Genomic DNA, 26,245 nt, shown 5'->3' with positions numbered 1-26,245 from the left:
TATTTGACGAACGGACAGGACTTGCGGTTTTTGTGTTTTATATAAAAACTGAGAATGTACCTCCATTGACTATATGTTATTTGTAATAAGATTTTTATCTGACGAGTGATACACAATACATTTTTATAGTAATCGTTAAAAACTTTTTTGTTTTTACCTAAAACAGAAATGATGCTAAAAACAACAAGGCTTTATTTCTGGCAAAAACTTCCCATTATGTGGTCACATACTATTTATTATTTAAAATATAATCGACTCATTTCGTAGTCATTTTAAATGATGTTTTATGGATTACTTTTTATATTTGCAACTTCGTATAAAATAATTTAGCATGCCATCCTAATCAAGTAAAACATATGTTTGGGTAGTACCTCCATTAATAATACAGTATTTATAAGATCTAGGCAATTATTCTAATGTACTAATAATATAAAACTGATGAAGTTTACGTATTGAAAATATGTTACTGAAAAATAGATGCTAGTTATTCGAAATATGTTCTATATTATTCTTTTCTACATTAGTTTCAAACTTTTCTTCATATTCATTACGCCATAAATGATAATTTACACTATACAGTTCAAAACAAAATGTTATACCACAACAGCAAAATCTATGGTATCCACCGGTCAAACCAAACCTCTCATTCGTTAAAAACGCTTCCATAAAAGAAAATAAAAGGCATTGTGAAACGATGGTCTCAGATTATAATTACCGGACGAGCTCCGTACAGCCGGCAGCCCATGCGAGTACACTTCATACTTAATACCAATCTTTATAGTGTAATGCGGGTTTGAATAGTGATGCTACCACGATTATCGATCTCGATAACCAATAAAAATTGCCTTATGAACGAATTAATAATTTTTACCAGCGTTCTATAATTAAATATAGGTTTAGGTGCGCACGAAAGTACCAACACTATCAAACATGATAAACGAGCCGCCATAATTCGCCGGCGCGGCTATTTATCGACGTTGCGCATCACTAGCCGGGAGCAAAGGTTCCAGAGCCGGCCGAGGCATCAATTTGCGCGGTAGCCGCCTCGGGCGCCGCGGTGCCCCTGTCATTAGCCCCCGTACCCCCTCGCTCCAAAGGAACATACTTTAACCTTTTTTGCTCCCAGCAACCTGTTCTGGCTGCTGGGTGCAATTTAAACCGGGGTTCATGGCCACGGGCGGTACGCAGTGCCTATCTGTGGACTGTAAATAAAATGTGGACAGGTTGAGTTGTGACGTTTTTCATAGTTTGCATAATAAGCGTTAGCGATGGTGATTAAATGTTTTGTGTAAGTTTTATAAGTTATATGAAGTTGTTTCTGAGTTGGTGTATTATTGTGTGGATTAGGCAATCGGTTTCATATCCATTGCCAGTAAGTTGTACTTGAAATTTGGTGTTATGCTGAAAGTACAGTTCTCTATCGAAACATACTTAATCAGTTACAGATGGTAACGACAAAGTATATAAAAATATGAATGTGTTTGCCAAAAATACTGCATATATTAAATGACAAAAACACATTCAACTTAATAAAATACGCATTTTAAAGTTTATTTAAAGTAGGCAATCGTTAACAGGCAATAAATGTACAATATAACGACTTAAACTCCACATTCCACAACTTTGATACAATCAGAACCCTTTATTAACGTAAAAGCATTTCAAATAGAGGGCTAATCACAAACCTGTCTCCCGTCTTTCTTCCACATTAATTCTAAACAAAAAGGTCAAACGAACCAAACTGGTCCGCGATCGTTCTCCGAACCCGTAATTTGACCCCCAATTAAACAATTTTCTCGAATATCATTCCACTTCATTTGGTCGGGACGAGGGTCACTCGCGACCCCGGGGCACGGGCATTAGAGTCCCGAACAGGCTCTCGCCTAACCCCCATTAAACATAAGTATGCCCCCGATCCAAATCACCGAAGGTTGGCCGGTCGTTTCGACCCTGCGCTCCACTTCATTCGATATCTTTAAGGCGGCCAGTATTCTAATCTCGTTCCGAAGCGAGCGCTTTTTCATTTGCATAAAAGTAAATTTGCTGCCGAGGCCGGGATAACGCTAATGGCGAACTCAAAGGAAACAAAATGAGTCGCGCAAATTGACCTGTCGTAGAGCGGAGCGCGTCTCGGCCGCCACCGCCGCCACCGCCAGCCGCCGACCTGTCGCCGCAAAATAATTCCGTTCCCATGATCTAACCAGTAGCTATCTCGCTTTAATTATTCATAGGCTTTTTTATACCCTATCGCTTTTTACCGCTCGACGGCCGCGCGCCGTCCGCTCCGAAGCCTTATAAAATTAAAAAATAAAATAATCGAACGTCGGCGCAATTTAAAAAAGAAATACGTCGGATGACACGGATCGAACTCCGGGCAAATGTCGCGCGGTAAAAAGTGGTCGAGCTCGGAGGTGGCTGTGGTCAGCGGGGCGGGCGGCGGCGGGCGGGGGCGCGCGGGGGCAGGTGGAGGGCGCAGGACGTCACGTAGGCGGCGCGGTTTTTGTCAACGTTCCCGCGGAGATGACAGGTCGGTGGACGCAGCGCCGCGACCGCGACCAGCGCGACCCACACTCGCCAACCTTCTTGATACTTGATAGTTTCTGTTTAATTTTAACTTACAATATTTATACTAATTACAAATGTACACGAGACATATTGTCATTTTTATTTGTACTGCATTCCGCATGTGGATAACATTCTCAATTAACCTCATAACGAAGTTGTTATTTATCTGTCTTAATATACATTTTGCTATTACCAACTGAATAAATATGATAGTGACCTGTTCACAAATTACAGACAATGTAATAAAACCGTTAGTAGATAACAACTATTTAGGATTTAGATTACACTCAGTGCATATTAGCATAGCACTAACATAGAAATAACCTAATTGATAGACCTATCCATTATATGTAACATTTGTTAATCATTTGTATATTAAAGCAGGTTAAATTAACTCATAAATTAATATAAAAAATGTATATTTATCTTCTTAACATACGTTATATTTCAATTGAATTAATATTTGTATCTACACGTTTATTCGTTACAATTTATGGTGAACTTGAAAAACGAACCCAAAAAAAACACCAATAACCCTTTATCAACATAAGCCTGCACTTTACAATTCTAAATTTAATCTATTCACTCTAATGAACACATCGAATCGCAATAAAAACAGAAACGTTAATTACAACGCGTAAAATAATGTATAAATATGTAGATGATTGAGTCGCTGTATCCGAACGCGTCAGGTGCCAGCCAACTAGATCGTTATTATCCGTTCGGATTTTAATTACTACATTAAATTTTATATACCATTCATGAATGGTCAGAAATAAGAACGAAATGGCAACGGACGGTTTTTTTATAATCTATCGTAGTTTTTAGTTGTATTGATGTTTATTACTTATGAAATTTCTAGTAGGGATTTAATATCCATTAAGTTCTCAAGTCGATTTCCAAGTGCCGTAGTGAGAATTGAATTTGAAATATGTAACTGACAACATAATTTCTCTTCGTTTCAGAATTTCCGTGAACAAAGAATCGACGGTGCAGGCCTGCCACTCCTAACCGAGGACCATTTAACAGGGATGCTGCAGATGAAACTTGGACCAGCATTAAAACTGAGAGCAGTTATTGCCAGAAGACTCGAGCCCTGCGCACAATGCCAGGCAGCTATTCCAACAGCACCGCAGTCTTCTCCAAACAACATCACTAAAATCAACGGCGCCGCACTCAAATCAGAGCCGCGGAGTAACACCACCAGTCCCAGTTAGAACGTTCTATTTTTAAACAGTTTTTATTTTTTAGAATATTCTCGTCTCGTTCCTGTTATGCCAGTATTTTACTGACAAATCTTTTATGTTATGTGAAATTATGTCTATAGTGCACCAAAGTTGGCAGATGGCAAGCATAGAGCGATTTTAAAATATAGCATTCTGTCAAATTTAAAAATCGAACAGAATATATTTTACAAAATGCCGCTCTACATTGCCAACTTGTTAATTTGTACCAAACTGTGCTTCTGTGTGGATAAGAGGTCTTATACCTGGCTCATTATCCTCTTTGGTACGAATGTGAAGGTAGGCAGATTATATGAAAGTCGTTAATCATATTTTCCATACACTTCACAACGCCAAGGTAATCAAACAGGTAATCAATAAGGAACATTATATTCATCAGCATTATGAAGATTGCGCTCAAATCTTATGGTGAAGATGGTGCCAAATTGTTTGTAGTTGTCCTTACATATATTATTTTGGAAATACGATAAAAGAGCTTTTTGACATTATCAATATCCGATACTCCAAATTTATACTGGTTTTCAAAAATCTTCGGCTGGTCTCACACGGTCCTAGAAACTCTATTTGAACTATAGAGTCAAAATGACTTTAAAAAACTGTAACATTAATTTTGACTATTGAAATTTCTCGGAACGTGTGTGTCTTGCTTAAAAAGAATAATTTAGTACCATAAATAACAAGGCACATGCTAATTTTATAATAAATCTTCCGGTTGGCCAGTTTCAAGACTTACTTCCAAACAATATTTAACGCGAGCAACATTGGCTCATATCGAATATGGAATCGCATAATTTTCTAAGGCCTCTTACAGACCGTCAGTCTGTCAAATAGTCTTCCTATTCATAGATTTTGCATTTAGTATACAATTTAAGGATGTTTTAGTGTTAACCTAGCTTAAAGAGTATCATTGTATATAATAAGATACAGTAACTATAAATATTGCCGTCCAAATGTGTTAAATGTAATTTTTAACTTTTTATTTTATGGTTTGCGCTAATGACTTAATCAAGGAATATTATTGAGTAAAATATAAATAACTCTTTATTTTAATACCTACCACGCATTACAGCTTAATTTGAAAGCTCTACAAGTTTTAATTTTCAACCCGATGTTTAGAAACATTAAATAAATTGGCATGTAAGTTACTCTATTTTCTCCGCGAAAACGAAAAAAAAAGGTACCCTGTGACACCAGTTGGAACTTTAGTTAAAGTTCCCGATCGAGTAAGGGTTCCAATGACGCTTTCAATAATATTTTTTTTATATACCTAAAAGTCAACTCTAAAGTTGATGGTTAACAATAATTCTTACACCACAACTATATATCTAACAAGGACTTTACATTGTAATCACCAAACATAGCTTTAACAATCCACTTCAGCAGTGATTGCAAACCCTTCCTAAAATCAGGATAGCAGATTACCCCAAATTTAACCATATACCCCATGGTATATGGTTGAACTTGGGGTAATCTGGAAATTAAATCCACAGGAATTAAGTCATTAGCAGCAGTTATCACAACGAAATTAGTGTTTTGGTGCTAAAAGGGCCCTGATATAATGTTTATGTGTAAATAGCCCAAGTGCTACGAGGCTACAGGGTCATGTACATAATTAATTGTATAAATGTATTATTTGTGCGTTACGTAGCCTTATCACACCTGAATAAAGCTCAGTATGATAACACAATTGCGTCAACACGCGGTTTTACATATATTTAGATTTTGTATATGATATTTCAATGTGCATAATATTTTTTGTCGTATATTGTAACGAGTATAGAATATTTGTAAATAAATCATGGTATTTAAAATAGATAAGACTGTTCGATGTTTGTACCTTTGCTCTTTGCAGATGCTTAGATGAATTTTATAGATTTGTTTTCATGACTGTGTTCACCGACTTGGTTTTCCAAATTGCATGGAATAAATAGAACCACTAATCGTCCAGTGATCCAAATTCGACTGTCTAATATTTGTGAAATTATATTTGTGCCTCATTTATACATAAATTATATTTTTTACACTATGAATTATGTCAAATCTGACATAATTCATAATCTGACACAAAAGCGGTATAAAGTTTTGTCTTCCCGTATTAATATATATCGTCTCTTGAGAGAAATACTAAACGCATTATATTACATACGCACTTAAATATTAATAAATCAGATTTATTCTATTTTAAATACCATGTCTATAATAGATTTAAAAATCTAGTAACGTCTACAGATAATATAAAATGGTTTTTATAACCTGTGGTAATCTCCTTAATTGCCAAAATAGTGTATGAAACATCAGTATACATACGAATAGTAAGTAATGTGGTCCACTAAACTAAATAATTTAATATTGAAGTTTACCCCAGAATGGGGTAATGGATAAATTTTAACTAATTACCCGTACTTAAACATAATTGTACTTTATTAAGGTAATCACAACCAGTAATCAAACCTGTGACTATTAAATTTTTTACAAAAATAAGGTGCTATTTTTAGATAAAATAAAGCTTCGTGCCTTGAACCGGTCTTCCTAAAAATTAGTAAATAATATTCTTTTCGGTAAAGTATTACGGTTGAACGCTTTAAATCAGATTTTAAATACTTTAATAAACTTTATATAGGAAATATATTTACCTTCAATGCCTGATGCAGCTGTAAGTTTACCAACATATTGGTAATAACGGTGAATACTTCAAAATAAGGGATACGAATGGACCAGTGACGTGTATTATCGACTGTAAATTTGTACCTATAGAATATTTCGAGTGTGTGAAAATAACAATATGTTTCGAATGAATAAATTTTAATATCATAATTTTTTTTAATCGTTTTTCCCAACACTATGCATAAGAAAGGTGCTAATAAAAAATATTTTTTAATCAAAATAATTATTCTCACGAAAGACTTAACATATTGTTATTTTAAATGATTATAAATAAAAGGTTTAGTCACATCAGTTTCCTTGCGAACTTGTACTTAGATAATTTTAGCTTGTTTAGTTGTTTAAGTTTGATCCGATTTCAAGTATTTATGTGGAGAGAATAAAAACAATGATTTATTGAAACTATAAAATTGTTTTATTAATATTCACACACACACACAACATCACGCATTTTATCCCCGAAGGGGTATGCAGAGGCGCAACCAGGGCACCCACTTTTCGCCAATGTGTTCCATCCCATGATGTGATAGGGGGAGAGCCTATCGCCATATCGGCCATAAGTTCCAGACTGCGGGCTGATGCTGAGCAGAAAAACCCAAATATCACTTTGCCCGACCCGGGATTCGAACCCAGGACCTCAGAGCGCTGCTGTACCACGCATGCAGTACAACTACGCTACGGAGGCAGTCAATTAACTGTGAATTAATACTCACAGTTAATTAATATATACAAATCAGGTATACTTGGTAAACTACTACATATTTTATATACACCCGGATAGCAATCACCGTACACAAGGTGTTAAAACCCGCCATAGTGGCACACGTGTGTCGCGTTCTGGGATCAGCTCGTGTATATCCAGTTCTAACAGGCCGACGTAATTGTATCGACTATCGAAGGGTAATCATTTATCGTCGGTTAAATTAATATTAGATCCCAATCTACTTACCATCAGATACAGTAGGGTCACGTATAAAAAAAAAACATTGATAGTTATTGCATTTTGAGAATCTTCAAACACGATATACCATCGTATAATCGCGAATATTCCAAATATTTTCTCTCAATACAAAGCACTATTTAATATTAATATACAAAAATCATGTAATAACATTTGTACCGCAAACATCTAAACATTAACCGTCGATTTGAAAATGGACCAATCAGAATAAAGTATTTTTGACATGCTATCAAATGACTTATTTTGATTGGTTTATTTTCGAGATCGGATCAAAAATTTAAAATTGGAATCGGTTATTGAAATCGGCTTTATTAAACATCTTCGCACACATTCTGATATGCAATATAATCGTAGGAAATTAATTCGTAAAGATAGTTTGTCATTTGTACACACTTGCGAAGTTAAAACTAAATAATCTCATACAAATACATAACATTCTCATCATAGTATAAAACAAAATGTAATAATATTATTGTCAACATAGAAATTATGATTTCATTACTTATATCAATAATAATATTCTTAGACTGAATAAAACCACACATCGATATAATACATTTACTACCTAAGTATCAATGGCGAAGTTACCATATAGTCCGAGTCCGATTCCTGTCGGCTTACCTTTATATATAATTTAATTATCATTAGAACGATTTGTAGACTGAATTTATGCCTGTTAGTACCTATATGTTATACTGTTTTTTTTTACTTATCGAGTTCTCTTTTGGAACATTTCACCATTCGACACTGCTAAGTATAGCTAATCATATCTATTTATTCGTTCGTAAAACTTAACGTATATATACTTAAATAATTTTAGTAAATTATGGCGGAAGAGAGGCAAACGAGGTTTAGCATTATAAATAAGTTATGTACATTATTAAACCTTATGTCATAATTAACCTTCTTGCTCTTTCTTTTCGACGAGCTCGAAGTTCCTCTCCAAATGATGCGCTTTCTTCACTCTGTATTCCATCAGCTCGATGATCGTGTATCCGGTGAAACCAACCAATAAAAATCCAATGAGAATGTATAACCTGGAAATTATTTTATATTTATTAGTAAAACACTAAAAAGTAAACATTGAAATTAAACTAATTTTCGGATTCTATCGCGGTTTTAGTATTTTATTTTCTCCCGACCTGTCGAAGACTTTGCAGCCTTCATGGTCACGGGGGGGACTGAAACGTCGGGAGAAAATAAAATACTAAAACCGCGATAGAATCCGAAAATTAGTTTAATTTCAATGTCTAACATTCGCGTAAACATAAGAAATCATTACTAAAAAGTAGAAATAAAAAGTAAGTAGAACGAAATTGGAATAACATTATCTATATTTCTGTGCATGTAGCGATTTTTTCACCTGAATAAAATACTATCATCTATTAAGAAAAAAATAATGCCTCATGTGTCATAAACCATAGTCAATGAAATAATAATAAAAATTGAAGAGAAAAATAAACATTGTTATGAATATATATCTTTCTTTAGGCGCTCTACATTAACGCCTTTAAAAGGTTTACGGCAAGATTTGCTATAACTTTATTGACAGGACTTTTATTTCTCTGTAATCATTCCACAAAAATGTATTATGTAGCTCAATATCAATAGGTAATATAAAATAAAAATTTGTCGCTAATATTAGTTGTATATAAAACTCTACAATACAATAATCAAGTTCTTTTAATTCTTCAACCACTAACAAAATCCGATTGGAATTTAGCGACATCTCACGACACAAACTGAAACTACTTTCAGTACCTAACAATCACATTATTTCACGTACCCATGGGAGTAGCTGGGGGGGACAAAAGTGGTGCCGACTCTAAAATCATCTTTGCCCTACGTAGACAAAGCCTTACACTCTTACCTCGCGTGGTGCGGGGCTTTTGGTAAATTTGGCGAGGTTTTTATTTAGCTTCTCCCAACTGCCTTCTCTCCCCCCCTAGGTAATTCCTGTGCGCTCGGTCTCCACACCGAATGCACGCCCATGCACGGGAGGACATTTGTCGCGACCCTAGTTACACAGTTAAGTGTGTATACCCCGTGGTTGTAATTACACATAGGAGCCTAGGAGGGACTCGTGAACATTTCCTCTCCTTTTCACTGCGCCCATTCTCATACTTCCTCTTCCTTCTCCTTCTTTCCTTCCCTATTTCTCCTCTTCCTCTCTTCCTCCAGGGCCCCTCAGTCGCTAAGCCGGGAGGAACCAGTATACCGTTCGCAGGTTCCCCTCGGTGTTGACTGCGGGGTCTGTACTTAAAAAAAAACTGCCTTCCCTAGAAAACCGTAGCTACTCTAATGACGTACCTCGTCCTCACACAAAGGTAAGGCGCAGTGCCGTAAGACAGGACGCTTCCAGTCGCCTCCCACAGTCTGAAGTTGGAGTACGCAGCTTCCTCATCACCGGGAAACAGAATTCCTGACAGTGCTGAAATAAAATTACCAATACTTAATAAATGCTATAGTAAGTATGTATGTTATGCTATCACGGCTGAACTACTAAACGAATTTTGATGTTTGGTAGGGTTTTTTATTTTTGGGATGATGAGACGAACTTGCCCTTCGCCTGATGTTAAGCGATACGACCGCCCATAAACAGTAGAGATACCATCCAAAACCATGAATTACAAAGTATTGTTTGGTATTCCACTGCGGAAGGTGTTAAGTCTTATTACGTCCAGTTGTTACACTGGCTACAATGTAAATTTGAATAGGAAGAAAGAATAAATCCCATTATCATTATAAAGATAAGTACTAAGTAGTGGTTCCCAAATTTTCTACGTAGCAATCACTAGATTATTGATTAATAATGATTGTCATGATTTGAGAAAATTTAATTCGAAAAAATGTATAGTTACTCGACAACGTGTGCTGCGTTACTTCCTTTACAATCCAAAACATGAACTTACCGTTGATTTGCACCAGCCACACAGCATCAGCAGCGCCCCACACCGCAGCGAGCAAGTAGAACACCATCCACTGGTCAGGGTTTGGCCTCCAATGTAGCAATGCGGTAAGTAGGCCAAGATTCAGAATCTGGCGAAATTCAGATTAATTTTACATTTGTGCATTTTTAATTCATACTAGTTGACCCGACAGACGTTGTCCCATCTTAACTATGAATTTGCAGCGCGCACTCTGTCAATCGCTGACAGTTATTTCAAACAAGTGACAATTATATAAAGTTAATATTTTCGTTAAGTTTTCTAATTTTTCGCGCAATTTTTGGAATTTTTCCTTTCATAAGAACCTCCTGACAATAATTAATACAACAACAAAAAGAATTAGCGAAATTGTTATACCCGTTCACGCGTGATGCGATGACCAAGGGAAATGGAGATTCATTTTTATATAATTCATATATGTTTGGTTTTTATTGCCACCATTAAGTGACAGATATGCCTTATAATGACATAAGACAAACATAACATCACTCATTTATCCCCGAAGGGGTATGCAGAGACGCAACCAGGGCACCCACTTTTCGCCACGTGTGTTCCGTCCCGTGATGTGATAGGGGGCGAGCGTATCGCCATATCGGGCAAAAATAATTCGGACTTCGGGCTGATTCTGTGCAGAAAAATCCAAATATCACTTTGCCCGAACCGTAGAGCGCTGCTGTACCGCGCATGCAGTACAACTATGCAACCGAGGCAGTCATTTGTTCCGCTTTAATGATATTGGCAAATACCATTTTACTGCATGTTACAGTAATAATTTGGCTTTTTATCGACCATTACAGTAGTGCCCAGATTTGTATATCATATAACTATATTCCCAGACTATAGCCCATGTAAGTTACAACTAGAACAACTAGGCGATAAAATATCGCCATGACTGACGAAATTGATGGTTTATTTACAAAATTGCAGTTTTTATATTTGAAACTTATTAAATACTTAAAATAGAACTATTTTGCGGATTTTATAGCTGTTCCGAAATTATAATTTTCTCCCGAAGACTTAGCAGCCTACGTAGTCACGGGTCCGTAAAAACCGCGATATATTCCATAAAATAGTTTTATTTTAATGTGTAACATTCGCGTAAACATAAATCATTGTTAATGCTTACCAGAGCGGTAACCATGACGGGGTACCTGCCGGTGAGTTTGACCACCGCGCCAGCCACGGGGGCGGCCAACGCGTTCCACACTCCAAAGCATATCATCACGAAACCGATGTTGTTGATACCATAAGCGCAGCCGACGAACGCCTGAAGGAATTGTGATAGTAAATAAATTTATTTGAGTATTTAACTCGCAAACTCCTCCAAGAATCATAATGTGGAGGATATGCGTATTGCTATGAATGTTTTAACAGGCAATTTATCATTTTATAAAAATATTTTCCACTGGAAGCTGGTATATACGGCACCTATTTTTTTTTATATCGACGCTAGAAAGCATAAACGCTGTAACCCTGAAAGTATGAACTTTACACCAGAGCCAAAAAACTTTTGAAATTTTAGAAAAAAAATCATAACTCGTGAACCGTTACACCTATGAGCTTGCGGTTTTTAGCAAAGTTGTGCAGTTTGTGCTCAGCTATAATATGGTCATTAGCTATTTCATCTAAAGTTCCCTGGACAAGATTTAATATGGGACAAGGCAAATAGAACTTTTTTTTGAGACCTTGAAAACGCTGTAACCATATTAAACAAAGTATGAAAGATTCATTTTGTCACGTTTTTTGGGAAAGCATTAACGTTGTAATTAGCATACTCTCTATTTTAAAATGCTGTAAGCAATGGAACAGACTATTCTTAAACGTCAATAAAATGCTGTAACTATGGTAGAAGTTGGAATAAAAGACTTTTAAAAAGTTAAAAACTAATATTTTTATTAGGAACTCTCTTTTTGTCTACAAAATTATTATATTAAATTAACTTTTATCACTCTACTGTATATTCCTTTGTAGAAATCTCTCTTACATTAAATGGTAAGCAATAAAAACAATCTAAAAATATAAAAATGAGTAATCCTTTACTTTTATGATTCAACCTCTCACTGATTTTTAACTCTACTATATTATAGACTTTTTCTTTCTCATTAATCTTCTGAACATCTTTATTCCTTTTGAACAGCGTTCTCGGAATCAGCTTCTTTTGCTTTGGAATCTTCGAAGAAATAACTTAAAAATGAAATTCTTAAAATCATAATCGAATCATGACAACTACCTTTAAAAGCTATTTTAGCAATATTAATAATTAAATAAAACAAATAATATAAATACAATTTATAAAATAAATGAATAAAATACAATAAATAGGTAATAATTATTGTTTTCTTCAACTAAATATTATAGACAAAATTAACTTTGGTCAATATTTCCTTATCATAGTACGTTCGATTGTTGATGGTCTTTTGTTTCTTCAGAAACATTATTGTTATTGTTAGGTATTGACGATGGGTATGGAGCTGGTGTCGTAAAAGAAAACACGGTACCTTTTTGGTTCCAACGTTTTCTTTCTGGAAATTTTGACGTTCAGAATAAGCCCCGTGGACGGCTGGAAACGAAAGTGAATACTGAGGAATTAAAAGTTATTATGGAAGCGGATCCATCGCAAACCACTTTAGAGTTAGCTGCAGGGTTCGGTGTGAGCGATAAAAGTATTGTAACCCTTTTGAAGCAAATCAGGAAAGCAAAATAGCTTGAAAGGTACCTCATAGATTGATTGAATCAAACCAGCAAAATCGCGTCGAATGCTGCGTTACATTGCTCAACCGACACAATAATTATAGGATTTGTAATCGAATGATTACCTGTAATGAAAAGTGTTCGTCACAATGGCTGGATCCTAGAGAACCATTCAAATCCTGCCCCAAGGGAAAATTGATTCAAACCGCGATAGAATCCGGAAAATTTGTTTAATTTCAATGTCTAACATTCGCGTAAACATAAGAAATCATTATGATTCAAAGAAGATTACTTGTGAGTGTTTGGTGGACTAGTACCGGTGTCGTTCACTAACGCTTTCTAAAATCTGGCCAAACGATTATGGCAGATATCTATTATCAGCAACTGCAAAACATGATGGGCAAACTAGCTGCCAAACGGAGGCTGGTCAATCGCTGTAGGCCACTGCTGCTTCAGGACAAGGCTAGACCACACACTGCACAGCAGACAGCCACTAAACTAGAGGAGTTGCAATTGAAATGTCTGCGACATCCGCCGTACTCTCTCCGGACCTTGCTCCAACAATTACCATCTTTTCAGTAAATTCGATAACTTTTATAAGGAAAAAAATTCGACTCCAATGTGGTATTCAAAACCGCCTCCAGAAAGTTTATTGATTCTCGCCCCCATGTTTTTTTTAGTAAAGAGATTAATGAACTCTCTACAAATAGCAAAAATGCATAGATAACAATGGCGCATACTTTGATTAATTAATTATATTTAAAAAAAAATCCAGTATGTATTTTTCCCATACAAAATGCCAATTTCTCATGTCAAAACCTAGTATTAAGAATTTCTATTAATTTTCCGTTTATTTCTTTATAGATTTTTTCACTGAGAATCGTTATTTTTTTATAGTTACAATTTTCAGTTTCATCTGTCATAACATCATTATTTGAGATGAAATTACGCTCTAGTATTAAATATTTTCGCCATATACGACGTGCAAACGACATCTGAAATCAAATTACTAAATATATTATTTAATTAAGTAATTTTAACATTTATTCTTAAAAAAAAAATAATCTCAGGACGTTTTTATTATAACTCACAGACTTATTTTATCTACTACTTTTGCTTATCAAAATTACAAAATTTTAATCAGTGTCAATTAAGAGATATTCAAGATCTCAAGAAATGCTTCAAAATTGTATTACTAAAATTAATATTGCTCCTACATTTTACATAACGATAGTAGTTAGGTTATAATTTACTTATTTCAGTAAATTATAATAAAAGGAAACATTGGACAATGGTTAATTAGTGTATAATCAATAAAAAAAAAATATGAATGTAATTAAAAACTTATCGTTAAAAGAGCGCCCAATTGGCGGAAAGCTCCAACTTACAGCAAACACAACACTGCACGACACGAAGCGACTAAGACGTTTCGTCGGCTGCAAAAAGGTGCCACGCGACTGTATTAACGCAGTAATTCAAATATTTTCAAACGATCGATACGGTACGGATCGTATTTTCAAACGATGTAAAAGGATTTAAATTAGTAATCTCCTCATGTCACATACCATGTAAACGTTGTAACTTTTAGAGTGTATATTATTTACATACCGTATAAACGCTGTAGATAACCTGAGTGTGTCGAAAAATATTGTCCCGTATTAACGTAGTAACCATGGTCACACTTTATATTACGACCGATGAAATGGTGTAAGTATCTTTACTACAAAAAACACTAGTTTTTCGGTGGGTTACAGCAATATAAAGTCTGAGATATGTAAAAAAATCACCAAAATTTTACGCTGTGCAAAAAAAAAATTTCATCCTAGAGCAACGAGAATGGGTTCATTCGACGCAGAAAAATTTCCTGATTCCAACGGTGTAAAAAACGTATTTTTGATATTTCAAGGGTTACGGCATTTATGCTTTCCAGCGTCGATATGGTTAGAGTGACCCCACTGCCCCTGATGGCAATTGGGTTTGGGTCCAGTCGAATGTCGACTGACGAGAGATGACAGTCGAAACAATTATGCCGGCCTATTGAAACCAGTACATACTTACGACTGACGAGAGATGATTACCCCTTGACAATCGAAACAATTATGCAGGCCTCTTGGAACCAGATATACATACTTACGACTGACGAGAGATGATTACCCCTTGACAGTCGAAACAATTATGCCGACCTATTGGAACCAGATATACATACTTACGACTGACGAGAGATGATTACCCCTTGACAGTCGAAACAATTATGCCGGCCTATTGGAACCAGATATACATATTTACGACAGACGAGAGATGATTACCCCTTGACAGTCGAAACAATTATGCCGGCCTATTGGAACCAGATATACATACTTACGTACTTACTTACGGGCTACTATGGGGTTTAACACCTTGTGTAAGATGGGGTCACTTTGTCGAACCCGTATAGAAAAAAAGTTTCGAATTGATGACCGACCAAAGACTCTTATAGTCTTTATTATAGACTATTATAGACTATTATAGTCTATTATAGTCTATCTTCATTTTCTGGTATATAGAAATCCTAGTCTATATTTCTATATTTTTGTACCTGAGTAAAGTCAGCAGCCATAAACGCCTGCTCAGCTCCGATATACCCAATGACAGGTAACAACAGCAACTGATACTTGTGTCTTAATTGACGAAGAGTAACAGCCAAGAGTTGGAGACCAGACTTGCCATGGCAAGCTGTCTTACGCCCGGAAGTGTATCTAGATATAAAAAATTAATTTATTTGTCAAATACACAAATTGTTTCCACATATTTCTTATTACTGTGGGCTTTTATGATAATATTTTTAATTTTTTAAATTTTTTTTTTATGATAATATGACTGCCTCGGTGGCGTAGTTGTATTGCATATCCGGTACAATAGCGCTCTGAGGTCCTGGGTTCGAATCCCGGGTCGGGCAAAGTGATATTTGGGTTTTTCTGCTCAGTATCAGCCCGGAGTCTGGAATTTGTGCCCGATATGGCGATAGGCTCGCCCCCTATCACATTATGGGACGGAACATATATGGCGAAAAGTGGGTGCCCTAGTTGCGCCTCTGCATACCCCTTCGGGGATAAAATGCGTGATGTTATGTTATGTTTTATGATAATATGTAATTAAAACATTTTAAAATTCTTTTTGACCTTATAATAAAATAACTTTTACTCGCGGCTTCGCCCGCATGAAAGAGTTTTCCGGGATAAAATACCCGCTATATATTTTCCCGACATCAAAAGTAGCCCATGTCCTTTCCAAAGCCTTAAACTATCTCTGTACCAATTGGTCATAGTGTCATATTAGCCTATAGCATACCTAGATAAATGGGCTATCCAACCCTGAAAGAATATCTCAATTCGATAACGTAGTTCCTGAGATTAGCGTGCTCAAAAACAAACAAATTCTTCAGCTTTATATAATAGTATAGATTAACAATCCTATCACTCTATAAGTACAACAAAATCTTAGACATTCCGTGTTTGTACAATATTAATCATGAAAAAAATACAGCCCGAAAGCTAAGTAGTTCTGATACCATAACCTAGATGTCACTACAATCTTCATTTATTTATTTACACTTTTTACATGGTATACAGGCGGACTTAATGCCATGGACATTCTCTCCCATTAAACATTCCTTTATCATTATTATATCACATCAGTACTTGGCACAGCACAGCCTACGTCTTAGGGGCCGTTCAAGTATTACGTAACGCAATTTGGGGGGAGGGGGCCTCTTGTAAAACGTTACGATGCGTAACAGGCGCGGGAGGGGAGTCTCGTACAAAGCGTGTAACATTGTTTTTTTTTTTTATTTTAAAACAATAACAAAGGTATTTTAGCGACTTTCCGGTATTTTGCGTAAACTAATTGTGAATATTACAAAAAAAGAATCGCTTTACAGTTACATAACTTTTGGAAGGGGGCCGGGAGCGTACAGGATAACGTTGCGGCGCGTTACATGGGAGGGGTGGGGGGCTCAAAAATTGCGATACGTAATACTTGAACAACCCCTTAACCGGTTTGAAGTTAGTCACACGCGCTCTCTATAACTGTCACCATTCGCTAGTCTACTACAGCAAAGGCTCTCTTCACTCGTGACTAACTTTACTCCGGCCAATATCAAACGGTCGTACTATATTAGTACATATTAAGTACCTGGTAAGGGAGTCTACTCCGACGGCCACCAGCACGACTGCAGAGGCCATGCACGTCAGATAAACACCAGCTATGACTTGGATCTTCAGCGGTGAAGGCGGCACTAAGTTCGTATTTTCCTGTAAAATAATGACATAGCTTTAATTCTAATTCTAGAATACCAGATGATATTTTTTTCTTAAAAATAAAAAAGATGTGATACACATAATGACTTCTTTACAATATTTGGCAGATCTGTAAACGGCAATAGCCTAGTTGGGTGTGAAACGGACTGCCAAGATGAATTCATAGGTTCAAATGCTAAGGGCACACACCTCTGACTTTTCTAAAATTGTATGTGTATTCTTTGTGAATTATCGCTTGCTATAACGGTGTAGGAAAAAATCGGGAAGAAACCTGTATTCCCGAGAAACTTCTCGGGTGAGAAGAATTTTATAGAGAACTCTATAGGAATTTTGATGGTGTGTGAAGTCAACCAATTTGTAGTAGACCAGCGTGGTGGATTGAGGCCTAATCCCTCTCAGTAATAGACTCATGCCCAGCACTGGGACAGTATATATACAGAGCTGATATTACTATTATTATATTTAAAGATCTGCCGTCCAGGGATGGGTGTAACTTGCCATAGAGGAACCCTTTATTAAATTTTATTGCAGACTTTTCAGAACACTGCGAATTTTTAACACCCGCGTAGTTTAACGAAGGTATAGGCCAAGAAAAGCCCCATATCACTGATACGGCGTCAGCTTCGCCCCTGGTCCAGAGTCATGCATTATGCGAATCCCTGCAGGGAAGTGCAAAGTTTTGGTGGCCCGCTTAGCTCAGTGTAGGTATAAGACAGTAAAGGTCCGGTACCACTGATACGGCTGATACCGCAGTAGCTTCGCTCCTGGCTATGCACTGGCTAAGACCGCCATTGCCAAGCAAATTGGCTTTCTTTGAGAATAATAAAGACTAGAATATGAATGAATCCTTCTAGTTGTATTTTCAGCCACGGCGGCCAATCTCAACAGAGATCAGCCAGGTACGCCGGAGATGGGATGGACGGCAGTGTGCTGTTGGCCTCACACTGCCGTAGACGCCGAGGGCGTCCTTCGGTGCGCGGGGGCTTCTGAGCCCCCCGCCCCCCCATAGGAGACGGGCCGCAAGGCGGCACCGCGCAGGGGCGGCTGCGGTCGCAGACTAGACACTTCAACGTCAGAGGAAGCCCGCAGCCGTCCCTAATGCGCCGAAGAGGGCCACCGCAGAGTTTTAGCTGGTAGGCCGTGCATAGGTTAAGTTGCATATAGGGTTAGGGACTCGGCCCGGCGGTCGCCCGAAGGTCACCATCAAATCCGGGCGGCTCAACGCCGGGCCGTAAGGCACGGTTACCCCAGCATAACCGCTCAGTCGCCCCCCACGAAGGCTGGGCGGTAGTAATAAGGCACTTTCTCCGCGAAAACAAAAAAAAAAAAAAAAAAAAGGTACGCCGGAGATATTATAATACACAAGTGTGTGCGCACTACACAGATGCACTCTCTGTTCCTTCACTCTCATAGTTCGGTGAGACGGCAATCCGACATGACCCGAGAGAGATCACGTGCAGGACTGACGGCTTTACGTGATCTAGAAGTGTAAAGACTAGAATATAACCTACATGTGATGCACTACTACTACAGAAGTTAACCCCGCAGTTGCTGCCGAATTCGACTGTGGGCGAAGCAGTCACGTTTGTCAGGAACGGCGCTGCAGTTGACGTCAGCGTCTCGTTTGCTGCAGTCACAACGTCTCCCAATGATGACGAGAGAACTGCAGAAGAAAAACGAAGGTTAGTCTTGTTGATAAGATTCAGAATGTATTGGTAGCCTATTAAAGAAAGATAAGACTACGTTAGTCAGTTAGAAAATTTTAAAATGTACAAGTATTATAAAATAGTACTTATAATATTCATATCAAACGGCACACTTGTAATCTTATATAGATAAACGCCAACATTTCTTTTAAAAAAAAATTTAATCAGTTGTGTAATATGAAAATCAAAATCACAGTCGAAATATAAACATATTATCAAAAAGACTAATAAATATGATGCAATAATAAACCGTAATGGGCAGGAACTCCGACTTTAATATTATGACAACGTTTAAAATACATTTTACACAACTATCACGTATAGTTAAAACAAGGTTACATTACCAATAGACGGATTGTACGCATTCCTAATGATTACATTTTACTGCGCTTTGACGAGTTGAATCATCGAATTTCGTTTTATTGGTGAAGGAACTATTCCGGGAGGCCGTGGTTTGCGTAATGACTTGTTTTTGATAGTGGGTGTAGTGTTTGGAGTATCAATTATTTTTCAAGTTTGAGGCTAGTCTATTAATTTTGCGATGTGAACATGAATTTTAACACCGTTTCGTGATTAGAATCAGATCTTCGTAATAAATTAATAGAAGAATTATTTCAGAAAACGACTAGTAATTATTATTATTAATCTGTCAAATAACTATGATATTTTAATTTTGGGCACTGTAATAAAATTACAGAAACTCGCAAATAAACTTAAAAATAAATTCCGCTATACCGTCTCGCAGTACATTTTTAAAATTAAAAATAAATACTAACTCGCAAAACATACGAGATTGCCACTTAACCATAAATTTCTCGATAACTTCCTATAGCCAATTTATAATTTAAAAATAAATACTTACTGGCAGAAGACACGAGGTTGCCCCAGATCTGCGCCATCTGGTAGAACATGAAGAACAACCCAAAGAATCTCACGACAAGCACCTCTGCAGGGACTCCTGATAACTTCGCATACGGCTCTGCAATCTGCAATGATATGAAAAATATTACAATTACTACTGATACAATATTTTTATTTATTTTAATATTATTTTAATATGTATTACACTTAATAAACGTATATAAATATATAATTATATCTAAATTAAAACATGTTGCGCGTAATAATAGAATTTATGATTCATAATTAATTAATTTAATCCAAAATAAAAATTGTTGTTACATTAATGAATTCAACATTTTTGTAATTTAAATATTATAAATGTTTCTCTAGAATACAAAAAAAAATTAAAACAAGCAAGAAATACAATTATTAAAATGATGTATTATTTGCCGTATTTTTAAATAAATTGTATATTTTTAGCCAGCGATGTTTTCGGCAAATATGTCCTGTTATAGCAAATTTTATGAATATGTGTTTATCTAAAAGTGTCTATCCCGATCAATTAAAGCAAGCAATTATACGCCCTATATATAAGTCTGGAAGCCACTTGGACTATGTTAACTACAGACCAATAGCCATACTTTCTATTATTGATAAAATTATTGAAAAAAATATTATGGGCCAGATCAGTAAATTCTTAGAATCTTATAATATATTGTCGGAAACTCAACACGGTTTTCGAACGGGGCGCAGTACAGTGACAGCCCTAACGGGATTTGCCGATTACATTAACGAATCCTTAGACTATGGTAAGCAAATAATAGCACTTTTCATAGATTACAAGAAAGCATTTGACACGCTGGATCACGACATCCTGTTACAAGCGATGGATGAATGTGGAATACGAGGTCCCACAAACAATTGGTTTAGAAATTATTTGTCTAATAGGAAAATGCGTACAAGAATAGCAGGTGTGAATGGTGAGGATATGAATATAGAGCTAGGAGTGCCAACTGGATCAGTATTTGGGCCAGTGGGATATGTGATGCATGTCAACAGTGTCTCAAATGTCGTAAAAAAGTGTCAGGTATTTATGTATGCAGATGATATGTGTCTCGTTTATGCCTCAAAAAATATATCGGAGGTACAGAAGTACATACAAAATGATTTCGAAAATATAACTAAGTGGGCACACGATAACGGAATTATATTGAATCTGTCAAAAACAAAATGCATGCACATACACTCGCCTTACAATCGACAAGCTATAACTATTAACAGAAAAAATATAGGCATTATAGGGCATTCATATGAATGCCTACATTATAATAAAATTAATTGTAGTTGTATTCAATTAGAGTATGTCAATACATTCAATTATTTAGGCCTAACTATTGATCGACATTTTAACTGGAAAATGCACGTTAATAATATATGTAACAGATTAAGGGCTATGTTAGGAAAGTTTTATCAATTAAACGCAGTTGTAAACAGACATACGTTACGTATTGTTTATTATGCACTTGCCGACTCACTGATCAGTTATGGACTTATAGTATATGGGCGGACGTTCTTAACGTATTTAAAAGATATTAAAAAATTACAAATAAGACTGATCAAGTTCCTTGTTAGCAAAAATGTTAAAAATAATTGTGATAAGGACTACAATAAATTATTTACCATTTGTAAAATATTACCCGTAGACAAAAAATTAAGTATCTAATAGGTATCGAACATTACGATAGTAACGACTATAAAGTTTATGTAAACTATAAGTATGATACTAGAAGTGTAAGTGATAAAAAACTCATCCAACCGAGGGTGACCAATTATTATGGAGAAAGATTAACAAAATATCTAGTACCTAAGATATTTAATAAAATAAAACTATTAAGCAAAAGTCCAAACCTTAGTAAAAATTTATTAAAATTAAAACTAAAGGATGTGCTTCTCGATGAAATATAAAGACCTAATTTCACATTAAGGCAATGTGGTTCAAAGTTAATTTTGTAAGTTTAATATGTAACAACTAGTAGTAAGTTTAATATGTAACTAATCAAGTATTGTGTTTGTGTAGTAAGAATACTACTGAAAACGAGCGTGTCTCGCCTTCAAACTTAAAAGTTTGGCGAGTATATTATATTGTAAACATTTGTATTCTTCTCATGATAAATAAATTAAAAAAAAAAAAAAAAATGTTTCCGTTATCCCTCCCGTAATGTGGTAAGGTGTGAACCTATCGCTATATCGAGCACAAATTTTGTACCAATACTGGTATTGAGCAAAAAAATTCTTACTCGTAATAGAGATAATATGCGGTGTTCCAATACTGGTATTAAGCAAAAAAATAGTTACTCGTAATAGAAGAAATACATGTACTTACCACAGACAAGTACGTGCACTTAGCACACCACAATGGCCCTCCGCCGAAACCAACCATCATCCCTGCAGGAACGAGGGTGTACAGACGTGGGTAAAACTGCGCCGCTATGAACGGCATGTAGGCTAGAAACGATACGGACACTGCCCATTTGCAGCCTAGCCATCTGGAATATAAATTGACTTTAGTTTATATTAGCGACTTTAAGTAATAATTAAATATTCTCATATACCTAGACTTATCATAAATGCAACTATGTTCGCCTACGTGATGAATAAATCATTTTATTTTATTAAAAATATTAATATTTTAAAACATTACTGGGGGTGGGATATATTTTATATCCGCCCGGATAGCGACCGCCGTACACAAGGTGTTAAAACCAGCCATAGTGGCCCACGTGTGTCGCGTTCCGATATCAGCCTGTGTATATCCGATTCCAACAGGCCGGCATAATTACTTCGATTGCTGAGGGATAATCATCTCTAGTCTGTCGAAAATTTATTGGACTCACTCCACTTACCATCACCTGATGGCAATGGGATCACTTTGCTGTGCAATTAAGAACGAGAAGCTATTAAATATCCATACAAATACTTACATTACGTAGACGATACTGTAAATCGTAAATTCATTCTAGGGGTACGCTTAACACAATAGTACATCAACGTCACCATGAATTTGTGTATTTAAATACTCTAAAACCCTCAGAACAAGAACAAGCATAGAAGGAATCTAAATTAAACTCATTTACTTATCCTATTTTTTCAAATAGGCCAAAACCGTTGAAAAGAACGAGACAAATATTATGTTGCTAAGGTCGGCTTGCACATACTTTAAAGTGAAAACATACTATGAATGCATACTAATACGTCACGTCACGGTACAATGCTATAAACTATACTTACGTCTTAATAATTTAACATAAAACTTTAAAGTACCCAGCAAATGCCCACTAAAAAAAAATGCTAATTAATACTTACTTAATGATAATGGCTGGAAGCAATATATTAGAAAGGATTAAAGAAAAATAAATCGTTGCCAAAGTGAAAGTGCCAGCTCCTGCGTCACTATTGACAGAGCTTTGAAGGTTGGCAGCCCCATGGAACGCTGTGAAATGAATCATGAAGGCAAAACCCAGGACGAATATGTTCCGATTTATACGCCATTTCTCGTTCCTAGACAGCACCACCGAATGAGGCATTGTGACCCTGAAAAAAAACAAATTGTTAACGCCTTTGCTCTACATTTTGTTTAAGAATATTGCACATTAGAAATCCTTGGAATTTACAAACATATTTAATATTCGACAATCTTCATTTAAATTGCTTAACTTTTCCAAATAAAAAAAAGACTATGACTTTGAGCATAAAATAGTGTGTGGAAAAAAAAGTTTTATTAACATTAAGTTCAAATAAATATTCAAATATATAACGTACTGTATATGTAACAAAAAATTGAAAATAGATTTACTTCTCACAAACAATTTATCATCATTAGATCATTTGCATAACTTTTAAACGTACGGAGTATGATAAATAAACATTAAAGAAACTCAATTTTTATGAATTCTTTGTGAATTATCGCTTGCTTTAACGGTGAAGAAAAACATCGTGAGGAAACCTGCATACCTGAGAAATTCTCTATAGTAATTTCAAGGGTATATGACTAAGGCCTAATCCCTTTCAGTATTAGTGGAGGCCCGTGCCCAGCAGTGGGACAGTATATAATACACGGCTGATATTATTATATATTATTAATATATAAACCCAATTTAAAAGTAAAAACAATGCCCACAGAGCAAATCAAATTCCCTTCTAGTTTACTTTCAAGGATTTGCGTCGACGTAAACCGGTACAAACAACGCTAAAACTTTCTGAACGAGGAAGTTTACTATGGCTAATTCGTAATTCTGTAGTTTTACGCGATCATCAAATCAATTTGATTTGATAACTCGTTTTTTGTTAGTCTGGAAAATTTAAATGAGGCGGAACATGAGTTTAGCTCGCAAATGTTTTTGTCCTTCAATATACTATGACGCTAGATATTGCTCGCAGCTTCGCTCACATGAATAGCCTTTCCAGTTACAAAGGTCCCTAAAATATTATACATCTGTAGGACATCAATGTCATCTATATAAAAATCAGATATAAAAATATACATTGTTTTTTATGGGAGTAAATTACCAGTATAAAAAGTAGCATATTTAGAACACAATTTGAGTGCAAAATTACATCAAAATCCGTTAAGCTGTTTCTGCGTTTACTTCTAACAAACATCCAAACATAGTCACAAATTTTCGTATTTGGAACATTAGATTAAACACACACATTATGTTATTTACCAAACTAGATTATGATGAGTGCACCTCGGATTATTTCTAAAACAGTTAACAGTTAGTACCATTACATAGCATTTCGAAAATTGTAGAAACTATTTATAATACAAGCGCGAAATACATATTATACATGTCCGGGAATCGAACTTGCGACTCTATCAAGCACCACCTTATCAACTGGACCACAAGAATTGTCTACTTTCACTTTAGTTAATAAATTGTTTTGCAACTAACGTATCCTTTAGTTCTAGAAAATACACTCATCTGTCTTATACTATGATTTATTAAGCTTTCGAAAATAGTTGTTTATTCAAAATAGCATATGTAACAATATCAGCATTAATATTATATCGACTCGATAGCAGTAGAGACTTGTAGAGCGGTTAGTGACGTTTTCGGAGGTTAAAAAAGATCCCTTACTTCTTACTCCCGATTTATTCCCATAAAGGTCTAAGCGTTCGCCGTTTCTCTAGTTCTTTGAGTACGTATTTAAGAAAGACTAATTGTTGCTCGCGGGTCCGTCCGCTTAAACGAGCTTGTTTAGATAGAAAACTCGCTACATACTTTATCGTAATTAAAGAAGTAGTCTATTTGTCGATCTATGTGTATATTTCTGCATTTATTGCAAACAAACATCTTCACAAACATTTTTAATTATAATAAGAATAAGTCCATCAATTAACGCCAGCCTCGCTTGTTAGCCTTTGAAAAAAAAACCTAAACAATATTAAAAAGGAAACGAAGCTACGAATTTATTTTATTCGCCAATACAAATTGACATTGAACGTAATTTCTTTGTTTCATTGTTTAGATTCCAATGCTTACGCAGTTAACACCGTAAAATTTGCGATTAAATAGATTTCAACACGCAGTCTAGACGGAAACCTAAAGCGATTCAATTGTTTAACAAAAATTAACAAGTTTTGCGAAGGCAATACTGGAAAGGTCACATTCCCTTTATAAACATGATTAATTTTCCATAATGAGCTTCAGGGACAAACCCAAACCACACAACCGCAAATATTATGCCTACAAAAACAGTGAGATATAAAATTAAACCTTAAATATGGGTTTCTACGTTAGTAGCATATTAAACCGCAATCCCTCTAGGTAACCAATTAGAGGTGCCGCAATGCGGTATCGCGCAGGTTCTGAGGTTACGGTTACGGTTCTGAGCAGCTATTGCAACCAGATACCCCGGGACTGTCCGTATGCGCCGAAGAAGGCCACCGCGGGTTTTGGTTGGTATGCCGGTGTGGGATATACAGGGGTTAGGGACTCGGTCCAGCGCTCGCTCGGATTCTATACTCCCGAGTGTCGACATTGGGCCGTAAGACCGGTGAAACCAACATAATCGTTCCACTCACCCAAGTGATGGCAGCGATAACGCGTTTTTGCCACAGAAAAAAAGTCCCTCTACGCAAACAGTTTGCGACTCATCGATGTAAGGGCCGTATCAATAGATGTAACTCAATTTCGCTCTTAAATACGATATCCGCTGAGATCCTGTCTAATTAAATCCAACTCTTTAAGTTATTTATTAATAGATATCAACATCTGAAGTCAGAGCATAATATGATGACGGATATTGACAGCTGAGTTTTGTTTTTAAA

The 26,245-nt window shown here is 36.0% G+C and overlaps 2 protein-coding genes across 2 annotated transcripts in view; one reads left to right on the top strand and one right to left on the bottom strand.

The window, feature by feature from the left end:
* The window catches only part of LOC115439838, an 84,700-nt gene extending 77,825 nt beyond the window's left edge, over window positions 1–6,875 (top strand). Inside the window, exon 7 of the mRNA XM_030163859.2 lies at window positions 3,531–6,875. Within this exon, the coding sequence (XP_030019719.2) occupies window positions 3,531–3,782 (252 nt within the window). The 3' untranslated portion in view covers window positions 3,783–6,875. The remainder of the gene's footprint in view (window positions 1–3,530) is intronic.
* An 845-nt stretch (window positions 6,876–7,720) lies between these two features.
* The window catches only part of LOC115439888 (UNC93-like protein), a 32,926-nt gene continuing 14,401 nt past the window's right edge, over window positions 7,721–26,245 (bottom strand). Inside the window, exons 2-11 of the mRNA XM_030163941.2 lie at window positions 23,278–23,505; window positions 22,298–22,460; window positions 19,934–20,057; window positions 18,877–19,028; window positions 17,241–17,359; window positions 15,646–15,805; window positions 11,506–11,646; window positions 10,344–10,470; window positions 9,742–9,862; window positions 7,721–8,468 (exon numbers count right to left, since the gene is read on the bottom strand). Coding sequence (XP_030019801.1) covers window positions 8,330–8,468; window positions 9,742–9,862; window positions 10,344–10,470; window positions 11,506–11,646; window positions 15,646–15,805; window positions 17,241–17,359; window positions 18,877–19,028; window positions 19,934–20,057; window positions 22,298–22,460; window positions 23,278–23,498 — 1,467 coding nt within the window. The 5' untranslated portion in view covers window positions 23,499–23,505 and the 3' untranslated portion in view covers window positions 7,721–8,329. The remainder of the gene's footprint in view (window positions 8,469–9,741; window positions 9,863–10,343; window positions 10,471–11,505; window positions 11,647–15,645; window positions 15,806–17,240; window positions 17,360–18,876; window positions 19,029–19,933; window positions 20,058–22,297; window positions 22,461–23,277; window positions 23,506–26,245) is intronic.

The sequence above is a fragment of the Manduca sexta genome, chromosome 14, assembly GCF_014839805.1.
Source record: "Manduca sexta isolate Smith_Timp_Sample1 chromosome 14, JHU_Msex_v1.0, whole genome shotgun sequence".
In the NCBI taxonomy this organism is placed as follows: Eukaryota; Metazoa; Arthropoda; class Insecta; order Lepidoptera; family Sphingidae; genus Manduca; species Manduca sexta.
Note: the sequence above shows the minus strand (reverse complement) of the source record. Positions and strands in the feature narration are given on the sequence as shown.